General features: G+C 41.4%; 2 protein-coding genes across 2 annotated transcripts; both read right to left on the bottom strand.

Annotated features, from left to right (window-relative positions):
• Window positions 1-432: 432 nt before the first annotated feature.
• msgn1 (mesogenin 1) lies at window positions 433-1,417 on the bottom strand. The gene has a single exon (XM_030047449.1). The coding sequence runs from the start codon at window positions 1,117-1,119 to the stop codon at window positions 682-684; it is 438 nt and encodes a 145-aa protein (XP_029903309.1). The 5' UTR covers window positions 1,120-1,417; the 3' UTR covers window positions 433-681.
• Window positions 1,418-2,489: 1,072 nt separating this feature from the next.
• Window positions 2,490-11,028, bottom strand: gen1 (GEN1 Holliday junction 5' flap endonuclease). Its single transcript, XM_030047908.1, has 13 exons — window positions 10,515-11,028; window positions 10,175-10,376; window positions 9,196-9,372; window positions 8,770-8,880; window positions 8,606-8,679; window positions 7,975-8,060; window positions 7,523-7,673; window positions 7,118-7,154; window positions 6,934-7,014; window positions 6,713-6,843; window positions 6,500-6,561; window positions 5,094-5,243; window positions 2,490-4,505 (listed from the first exon to the last, which is right to left on the bottom strand). Exons 1-13 carry the CDS (start codon window positions 10,673-10,675, stop codon window positions 3,085-3,087), a joined length of 2,844 nt encoding a protein of 947 aa, XP_029903768.1. The 5' UTR covers window positions 10,676-11,028; the 3' UTR covers window positions 2,490-3,084.
• Window positions 11,029-11,048: the final 20 nt, after the last annotated feature.

Below are 11,048 nucleotides of genomic sequence, written 5' to 3'. Positions count from 1 at the left end.
AGGAAACAAATTTGTAGCAGCAACCCGAAGCTGACGTACAGAAAACAAAGTGATCTTAAAGTTTATCAGAGTAAAACATGGACTTATGTTTTAAAATAATCAGGAATTTTGAAATGATGCTGTGACCTATAGTAAACCTATTATACAAAACCTATGATAGAACGGCCTAGCAAAACTTTACATATCATGCAGCTACTACTAAGGTTTAAAAAATGTTACAGAGAATATTTTTAAAACCACAGATACCAAAAAAAAAAAAAAAAAAAAAAAAAAAAAAAAAAATCAAGTAGGAAGAGGTTTCTCTGAAGCCTCTGCTGACTACCACAGACACACCATAAGTACGTATAAGAATGGGATAAACACAGACGCAACAACACAGGTTACACGGCCCATATATGTTTTTTTCTTTCTTTCTTTTTTTTTTTTTTTGTCAAAGTTTGATTTCATAATGACAACAAAGGCAGCCTCATATACAGATTAATTGCCAAGTGCCCAATGCGAAATATTTACATAAAAGAGGGGCAAAAAGAAGAAAAACACAAAATTATATAAATTACTTCAAACCTGTTGCACAACTCATAACAGAGGATGTAAAACAAACAGCAGAGAGGCCTTTGCCACCAGACCAGATGTCCAAATGAGAGTAGAGTTCATGCGTAAAAGTGAACCGTTTTGCGCTCATTACGCACGGTTCAGGATGTCTGAGAGCTTGTTGATGTAGTCAATGGTGTATTTGAGAGTCTGTATTTTGGTCATGGGCTGGCCTCTCTTGCTGTAATCCGGCGGCAGATAGTCGCGGAGCTGGTGCAGAGCCTCTGCAAGACTCCTCATCCGCATCTTCTCCCTCTCGCTGGCCTTCATGCGCCTCTTGATGGACATCTTCGGCTTGGTCTGCCTCTGCGTCGGTGTTGCGCTGCGTCCCGCGAAGCCAAATGAGAAATCCTTGAATCCCTGATGTCCGCTGGAACAAGAGCACATCTCGGGTGAGGAGCACATGGAGTCCAAGGAGGACTCCGGCGAACTGGACTGAAGTGAGTCCTGATCGTCTCCAAACGCGTTGTCCTCGGGCTTCCACTCGGACAGCATGTCGGCTGTAACAGCCTCAAGGTCACAATCCATGTTAGAAATATCCCGAGACAGGGGCTCCGGGCAGCACGAGTGGCATTCAGGGAGGATAAGAGCAAATTCTCGGGAAAGCGATTTTGCCAAAGGGTTTTATATGCAAGCAGATCTCCGGAGCTTTATGGGTTCACAGCTCAGGCGAAAAAAAAAAGTTCAAAGAAAACCTCAAGTGCCAAAATGCGACCTTCCCGAAGGACGTCGTTCGTTGCCACTGGGGTGTGAATAAGGCCAAATAGACGGATAATGTGTAATAGAAAGAAAAATAATTAGATTCCCTTTTGTGGCGAATGGCTCTTTAAAGGCGGCACGGCGACAATTATCAGTTTGATGTGATCTGTCTAATGAAGGAATGAAAGGATGCTGTTACACCTGGGATCTTCACAAGTCCATGGCAAGTCAGGCCTGCGTGTGTCTTCAGTCTGGAAGGTAAATAGGCCTGGAAAACACAAACCTAAACCATCTCCCTAGTGCAAATTCAAACGCCGAGACTGTCCACCACCAAAGGATGTCGTGTTTGCCTGAAATATTTCAGACGCATCAGCCAGTCCAGCTGGTGTTGCAGCCTGGCACGCAGTCTGCAGTGGGCATCACTGCAAAGACACACATCTTATGTAAGTTATTTGTTAAAATCTAAAAATCTGAGGAAAAACATCTGCCAATTTGGTGAGGTAATTCTACTTGTTTGCAGTGTTGAGGAGAAAAGTTTTGTATTGAAAGAAAACAGATCAAGGTGACATGCATTTTGTTCAAGGAGTTAATTTGGGGAAAACGAAATTAACGCACTCAATTATCAGATTCACATTTGTTTTCATGAAATTGAGATTTTAAGGCTCAACAGCAGGACTGTATGAACTGCTGAGATCATATTTTTGTAGTGTGCGCACCGGTAGAGGATGCAGCTGTCACCAGGCTCCTGCCAGACCTTTCATGTCTGAAAAGGTGTGTAACGCGTCACTCGTGATCAAGGGAAGCAACACTGCAGGGTTGTAAAACGACCTGGCCAGCGTCCTAAACTGTCCCCCTCAGCTGCAATGACTGCTCTGTTAACCCTGCGGAGTGTCAAGTGACAAACAACAATGGGGTTTGGAGAAAATGGTCGTAAGATGAATTCAGACTGGACTCAAATACTGCAAAACTTTGTCTCCCCCTTTTTAGTGATTTATAGGAAGTGCTCCTTCAGGGACATTCAGTGGGTTTTCAGCAAAAAGGGGGGATTAGTTTAGTTTCACTCCTATAAGATAAGATATTCCTTTATTAGTCCCACGGTGGGGAAATTTCCCCACCCTATAATTTAATTCACTAAAAATGTTCAAAATGTATGCAAGCGATTATTTTAACATTGTTTTAATTTCACCACTCTGAATCAATTTCAGTGTTCAAGTATGACATCAAAACAATTTAATACTTCACATAAAGCAAAATGTCTTTTCATATCATGGTCCCAGTGGGGCAAAATCAGTTCAACACGGGACTTGTGACTTCATGAAGGTCAACTTGGGGGTCAGGGACATGAACAAGTCTGAAAACCCCCGGAGGTAGGCAGTTTGACAAATAGGCTTCACAATATGGAACATGAATAACCATCAAAATGTCACATTTTTAATAAAAAAAACAGGTATCATAATATTCTCAGTTATAAAGGCTGCTCTTCTGTCCATTCATTAATAGACTTTTTCCACAACAGCCATTTCGACATTAAATAGCAGAGTAAACAGGTGTTACAAATGACATTAATTAAGGTTGAGTTTCAGTGTTGTGCATGGTGCCTCAGTGTAAAGGCCCTAGTACCCTTAATTTGAAAAAATCTTAATATCATTAGTAACATCTATGTTTACATGCTATTTCATGTCAAAATGGCTTGTGAAAATAAGGTCTGTTGAAAGAAATATAAATACTTCTATAAAATCATGTAAACATGCACAGTAAAAGCAATATTTTAACCTTGTCTTTACTCCGCGCTACTTACTGCAGGAATTTGAGCTTCAGTCTCTCTGCCAGCGGCAGTGGGCTCTCACTACAAACCACAGAGTCATCACTATCTAACACAGTGACGGGCGAAGCTGGAGTCAAAACTAACACATCTTCATCTGCACTCACTGGTGGGACGTCCTGGAACTTGTCCTCAGTGGCTGGATGGCTGCTCTTCACTTGAACATCCACACTGTGACTCCTCTGAGTCTTTGGCCCTAATAACTGGGAGTTATGAGCAGTGTTCACAGTTGATTTGGTTGTGGGATGTCTGGAAATGGGTTTCAGTGGGAAGTCATTGAGGTAGCGACCCAATGTGTTGTTTTTGGGCTTGATTTTTGCCTTTCCACGAGGTCGACCCTGCTTGTTTTCTGCATCACTGTCCTCGCTTGATGAACACACACTGGCACACACGCTCTTTTTGTTGGTCTGAGGCACCTTCCTGGCCTTGTCAGTGTGACCGGGGTCAGAGTGGCTCCTCTGCGGTGGCACAGAGGATGAAGAAATGGCTGCCTTGACAAATTTATATCTCTGAGGTGGTTTTTGGGTGCCATTCCCACTGTCCCCTGCCTTGCTTTGAGCTTGTGCTGAGGGCACTGAATGTTTTGAATTGGTCACAGTTTGACTTTTATCGATTAGAGGTTCTTTTCTTTTAACATGCTGCTTCCCTGATGGTTTGGTGTCATTACCACCTTCAGTAAGGATCTCTCCGTCTCGTTTAGGATTTTGATTTAGCGAAATAGATTTGACGGAGGCTAACTTGTAATGTGGCTGTTTTGTAACCTGGTCACTGGGTGCATCCATGTGGTTCAGAGACAGTGCCGTGTTCCTCATGAGAACCCTGTCCCGCAAAGGGCACTCTGTGTAACCCAACTCCGGAGCGGGTTTGGACTTCATTTTCTTTACGTCAGCTGAGGTATTCTGCTTTGTGTTTTTGGCTTCCCTTTCCTCAAAGTGGTCATCTGTGGTTTTGCTTGGCAGGGGCTCTGCGGCGCAGTTGGCGGCTGCTTGTGGACTTGGCGAGGATGTGAAGGACAAAGCGTCCCAGTCGATGTCACTCAGGTGCAGCGCGTCGATTACAGCGGAGACAGAAGGTGAAGCGACAAGCTCTGATTCTGTACTTCTGCTACAGGATGGATGAGACAGAGGAGATGGCAGCTCTTCTCTTTGAGTATTGGGGAAATCATCCAGGCTGGTGTGGTTTCCTCTGGGATTTAGATGCTGTTTGTGGGACACTGGAGTGCCCACAATCACCACTTCTGGTTCATCTGTGTTTGAAATGGCAGGCAGCAGTATCTGTGGTTGAGTGTCAGCATTTGCTAAAGTGGAACTCTGAATGGTCATCTGAGCCAAGAGGTCAGAAACACCATCACAAAAGTCTGATGGCTTCTCCTTTTTATTTTTAGTTTTCTTCTCTGAAAGGAAAATAAACACAGAACAACAGAGTCTGAATTATATACACACAAATCTGTGTTAACTGAACATAATTTAATGTGGTAGCTCTCCAAGTGGCTAAAGCTTCTTGTACTTATTAGGAAGCAGAGCTCTACAGCATTGAGGACCAGGGTGACAAAAGCACAACCTGTCCAAGGTGACAGCGAGGACTGTGAGACAGACACCTCTGCTGTATCAAAGCCTTTGGTGTGAACTAGAGGAGCTGCCAAACTCTGCATTTTCAGGTGTCAGAGCTGCTATAAGAGACAGCCTTGAAAAACACGTCAAAGCTTCAGGTGCCTTTGATCAGGACAGCCTCGGCAGCACAATGTGGGAAGTCTTTGAGCTTGTCATGTCTTTTGGGGGTGGAGGTTGACTCCCGTTTCTCTCATGAAAAATTAACTGAATTACTGTCAAACAGGGTGATTTCCCTAGACCAAAATACAGCTGCCGTTCTGCATCTTTATCTTATGACATGCATTTCTCTCTAAAGATAATCTCTATCTGCCAATCTCTATGTCTCATCAGTAATCTCTACAAAGAGTGACATTAATAAAGCCTCGTCTTACTCTTGGTCTTGTTCTCCTCAGCCAGAGCTCTGTCTCTCAGGTAAAGCTCCACTATCTCTGGGTAGGCGAGGCGGAACAAAGACTCTTCCTCCACCGTCCTCACCTCATCCTGATTCTCCACCGGCTGATCCTCAGGAAACACGTAATGCTCTGCAGGGTAGACATCAAGGTCAGGATCAGTTCACTCTCAATAACATGGTAAAAAAAAGTCTTTTTTGTTGTTTTACAACAGCGAGTGGCACTCAACTTTGATAGGCTTTTTTCTGCACCAAGACAAAAAAAACAGAGGTACACAGTTGAGGACACAACAGCAACAGCAGCCCAGCAACAAGCATCTGACACTTTCAGTTCAAACTGTGGCTGTTAATGATAATTACTGATGTAATGTTTGAATATGATTCATGATTTCCATTAGCATAGCAGTAACTTGTGAAAACAGATCATTTTTTTGTGGTGAATTGTTTTGTGAATTGTCCAAGTAAAAATATGGAAAAACTTAGTATCTGTTTTTAATCAGAAAGCTTATTTGAATTATACAAACATCCACAATGAAGTATATATAGAACTATAATTTATTAAAATATAAACATCTTTTCCTTTTTTCTTAAAGTCATCAGTCATTACCATGGTCCACCTTGGTGTAGAACTTTTCAGTACACCTACAAATGTGTATGGGATCTTTGTGATGTAAGTAAAGTGCTAGAGGGGGAATTAAACTGATTTTGCTCGTCTACATTTCTCACAGATAAAATGTACCTAAATTTCCATGCAGTTTAGCAAAATTTAGCTGCACATTTATGAGGACAGGCTCGTCAAAGCTATTTAACCATGGTATTCGATGGTCTGTAAGGTGTTTTGGATAAAAGCATCTATCAAACTCCACATGTTGTGCTTCCATGACATCAGTCATTTCGTTTATTGTTAGAGTATTTTATGTAGTCAGTGGGATATGCGACGATAGATTCTTTACATCCCATCACATAACCCATTAGCTGGATTTTCAGTGTTTCTAATACACTTTGGCAACATCCCAAGCCATCTGACTGAGACTTTCTCAGGCTGCCATGTCATTCTGAGTTGTTAGTGAGGTGGACTTTGATATGACAGATTTCCCAGCCCGGGGAGGAAGCCAGTTTAGCACCTAGTGGCTGTTGTGACTGATCTGTCGCCTCTGAACCCCACCTCACAGCCAGTCACTAACAGACAACCCGGTGACGAGCACCCTGCACCCCAACCTCCCCTCGCTGTGTGTCACTTATGCCACTTAACTCACGGGATGGCTGCTGAAATACCATGACCTCTTCTTGGTTACAACTTGATTATATTGAGAGCATATCGTAATCATATTACCAACTGATGAGTGACTGTATACATGTAAAATCTTTGTGTTATGTCTTTAAACTGACCTGGTGTGTTCCAGACGACTTCATAGCAAGCGACTGCGTTTCTCACTCTTGGTTTAAATATTCTGTTATGAAAAAAAGAATAATAATAAAATAAGGAAAGTGTCCCTCATATTATATTATGTGCACTGATATAATCATTTTAAGTAATAATATTTCAACAGAGATACATATTGTGTGATTAGAAATTTGTTTAAAATAAAATGCAGGGCTTACTGGAGGGGTTTAATTTGCGAAGATGCCTCTCTACCACACTTTCGGTTCATCAGCTCCGTGTAGGTCATCAAGACCAGAACCTTTTCGCTGGTGTAGTGCTTAGGCCACTCCATTTTGTCATAGGCAAATTTCTGGAAAAAACAAAATGCAAGCATTCACATTTTGCACTCTGTGAACAACTGAAAAAACAAACATCTGAATTATTTAAATAAACATGTTACCTGCATCATCAGCATGTTTGGCTTTCTTCTTTTAAAGTTTGGCACAGACTTATCTTTAGAGATCAGAAATTCATTGATGATCTGAAAAATGCAATACACTGTCCATAGTAAAAACAGGAAATCACACACATTTTTATAACTGTTCATAAACAATGACAGATTTAAAAAAAAACAACAACTGTACCTCAGTAAAAGGGAAGTGTCCACTTGCCATTGTTTTCCTGAGGGAAAAAATGAAGAACTTAAATAATAAATTAAACAGAATCATTTTAAATTGCCTCTGCAATCATGTATTTAAATATTTTAATCATCTTGTAGACATGTTTTAAAGCACTTCTCAAAAGTAATTTGGATCAACGCAAGTTTATATCTCATTAAGTGTTCTTGACATCTTTTTGTGCTGCTTTAATGTTCCAGCTTTGCTAATATTTCTCTTCGATTCAGTTTTTTGACTGATTTTGATGTCTGTTTACTAAAAAGTACAAATTTTAATGTGCCTGTAAACTAAAAATGGAGCTTGTGATACAGCAGCGTATGAGGCACTTTTTCGGTATAAATAAACGGTGTGGATTAAGAAAAAGGGGCTTACTTTCTGATGCTGGCCTCAGCAGAGGCAGCCTGGCGGGTCTGTTCACTGCGGTGCCAGTCACAGGAACACTGGTAGTCAAAATCCTGAGGTTGGCAAAAGCGTTTACTGTCACAAAGCACACAGCCGGCTCGCTCATGTGCCTTGGCTGAGCCTGAGAGACGAAAGAGACCAATCAGAGTAAACACACAGCTGAGAAAAATCAAAGAAACAAGAGCAAAGCCAGTTCTAAATAAAAGAGAAATAACTTTAAATCTAATACACTCCTGGGTACAGTGCCATGGGTGTATTCACAGGCTAGAAACTTCTCTCACATTAGTGGATGTGTTAACATGCGCTAATGTGAGAGTCAGCCACGTGTGAGATGCGTCTTCCTGGGGAGACCTGCCGTTTGCTTCACACCTCTTATCGGGATCAGGAGCAGAGGTCAGAGTTCAAAGCAGGGCACCACTCACCAGGATGGCGACACACGAGGCAGTGAGGAACCTTCTTCACAACTTCCCCAGACACACATGCATTATCCTCCCTCCACTGGACAAACCTGAAATTATCAGAGAGGTTACAAGTAAGGGTGGGAATCACCAAAGGCCCCACAATACGATATGTAAGTCACAATATGATGGTATTGTGATTTTAAACATTTTGCAATATGGTGAGGATCGTGATATATTGCAATTTATAACCTTTTTTCAACTGCAGTTTATGTCTCCAAGGGAAAAATTTGTCTTTGTGTTATGTAATAACACAAAGACAAATGTTCTTCTGTTCATCTCACTTCAATCATTTTTATTGCAGCAAAATGGGATTGTCAAGCAGGCAGATTGACCAACTCTGTCATAAAAATCTGTCATAAATGTTGCATCAATTCTTGGCGAAACAATATCGGTACTTGGCGTTCATGTGTTGTACAAAATATGGCAATACTACACAGTATGGATCCCCTCCCCCACCCCTATTTACAAGTGCACCAATGCTACATCATACACAGCCTATGAGAGGAAAAAAGAATTGTGACATTTATGTATCTTATATGCATTTAAAAATACAATGAAATTAATGCTCATATTATATTTTTTTTAGTCCTACCTCTGTAGAAGTGTTTGTCCTTTTAACATCTGGATAAACCTTAGGGCTTGTTCTTTACCAACTCCTGGTATTCCCTTATGCAAGAATGAAAATATACTGTCATGTAATGTTATTTTAGACTGGCAATTTTGATCTGTCGAATTTCACGTCACTTTATTTCTTACCTTCGGAATGTAATCGCAGCCAAGAAGGATGGCCAGACCAACAAGATCCTCTCTGGACAGATGTAGCTCAGTTTGTACTCGTGATGTCCTGTAACAGTCCACCTGAGGATCCTAGGGGAGGAGAGAGGAGATACTATACAACTGGGATGGCTGGAATCAACAGAAGGACCAGTAAATGAAAGTATTTTTTGCCCAGTTTGCTCAATAAAAGATGTTACATGAGTGCATTTGATGAGATCAGTACTTTTAGGATGAAAATGACATTAGTTAACAAGCTTGACTAGTTTGTACCGCATCTCGCTCTTCCATATCTTGGAATAATGGATCCAATTATGAGAAAAACAGAAACAGCAGAAATCAATGACATATGTGCATTGATAAACAGAAATCTTATATTCCCAGCTCTTCAGGGTACTTAAAGATTACCTTAGTGTTCATGTTGAAGTTTCTGTAGACGGTCTGGGCGCCATATAAGAAGCTGTCTCCATCATTGGTGATGCAGCCATCCACCAGGCCCTGGGAGTCCAAGTAGGCGCACATGGCCTCAGCTTCGCCAGCAGCGGTCACCCACGGCACACCCAGGTAGTCCAGCATCTCTGCACACTGCAAAGATAAAAGAAAGAAAGAATTCTAGCTTTATCTCTTCAATTCATCAAATATTTCTCTCTTTTAAACTCTTATTATCTTTGAGGTCGATTTGTCCCCATTGAACATTCAACATTTTACACACATTTGCTTTAGTTGTTTTGGATGACACTGAGGAACTACACCATGTCATTTAGCCTATAATGTTCAAAAACTTCGCTCTGCTCTAGGGCCCTAACCCTAACCTAACCACACCTGTAGTAGTGAGGGGAGCGGAAAAAAAAAAAAGAAAAAAAAAAAAAAACATGATTCCCACAAGAACTTTCATGTGTAAGACAGGAAGGTTATGTTTTATTTAAAGGGCTATTTAGGTGGTCGATCACCTGTGTATTCCTGCAGTGACCATTTGATCTCTGTACATAGACATTCATACTGTACATACATACAGAACAAATAGCTTTAAATACATTCATTTAAAAAAAGGTTGCAGTGTTTGTATAGTTCCCAATTATTTTTCTACTTTATTTCTTTTAATTTTTATATTTTCTTTTTTAATTATTATTTTATTACTTATCTGTATATATAATTTTTATGGCAGTTGCGCTGTTTAATGTACACTTTGTGTTGTTTGTACTTGTTTTGGGAATGTAAATGTCTGTTTCCTGTGCCAATAAAGCCCCATTGAATTTGAATTTGAAATAGTCAACAAGATCCATAAAGTACCTGGCACATAAACTTTATAATAATCATTTTCTGGAGGTTTTGGTTCAGTGATTAAGCAGGAAGGCTAAAACAAGTGTGTCTTTGAGAACCGACCAACCTCTCTCAGCACAGCTTTGAAGCGCCCCCTGCTGGTACTTTGTGTGCTTGCCGACTTGGGGGCAGCCTTCTTGAAGCCTCCAAACCTTCCCTGTGTTCTCTTGCTCATGGTTTCTGCTTTGAGTTTAGGGGCCTCTCCCTCCATGACAAACACAAGTTTGACCCCCATTAGTGTGAGCGACGACACTCTGAAAAACAAGTTCCTGGAGCACAAATAACAGAGTTTTTACATGTCGACGGATGGAACAGTTAATTTTAAGACACTGGCAATGCACGGAGGCAGCAGAGACATCGTGATTACAAGGGAATAAAAAAAAAAAATTGCAGCACATTAAAGTTACCTGAGGTGAGGTTTTGTCACCTTGCCCATCATTGCTTGGACATGCTGAGCCTCGCACACCCACAAACTCAAGTCCACTGCCAGGGTCTTTCCACTCAGGCTGTACAACGGTACCGACTCACGAACCGGCCCGAGGATAGACCACAAATCCTGCACACCCATCACAACCTCAGTGTGTCGGCACCGGCTTTAACACAACGAGAAAAACCGTGCATTTCCGCACAACGCAACACAAGGGGCTAGCCGGTTAGCTAGCCATGTTAGCCTGCTTTCAAACGGTGGCGCCTTTAGGCCGCGTTCCAACCTGTTCCTTCTCTCAGTATCCCTCTTCACTGCTACTCCTTACTATCACTATTAACTATCGCTAACGTCAGAAAACAACTAAAGAGTAATTATAATGTGAGTGAAAAAGTCGGTTTATTACAAACAGTCTAGTCTACACTTTCGAAATCGTTCAAAACAACAGTAATGCAAAGAAACAAGACAGAAGAGCTGGGGTCAATTTCGCGAATTGGAACGCAGCCCGGAATTTCAA

Source organism: Myripristis murdjan, chromosome 24, assembly GCF_902150065.1.
Source record: "Myripristis murdjan chromosome 24, fMyrMur1.1, whole genome shotgun sequence".
NCBI lineage: Eukaryota > Metazoa > Chordata > Actinopteri > Holocentriformes > Holocentridae > Myripristis > Myripristis murdjan.
The sequence above is the reverse complement of the archived record's forward strand: the minus strand, read 5'-3'. Positions and strand labels throughout refer to the sequence as shown.

Coding starts and splice junctions, on each gene's coding strand:
- gen1 (XM_030047908.1), bottom strand. CDS start 10,675: ATGGGTGTGCAGGATTTGTGGTCTATCCTCGGGCCGGTTCGTGAGTCG. Junction 10,377..10,514: donor GTGACAAAACCTCACCTCAG/GTAACTTTAATG, acceptor TTTGTGCTCCAG/GAACTTGTTTTTCAGAGTGT. Junction 8,680..8,769: donor GCTGCGATTACATTCCGAAG/GTAAGAAATAAA, acceptor TTCTTGCATAAG/GGAATACCAGGAGTTGGTAA.
- msgn1 (XM_030047449.1), bottom strand. CDS start 1,119: ATGGATTGTGACCTTGAGGCTGTTACAGCCGACATGCTGTCCGAGTGG.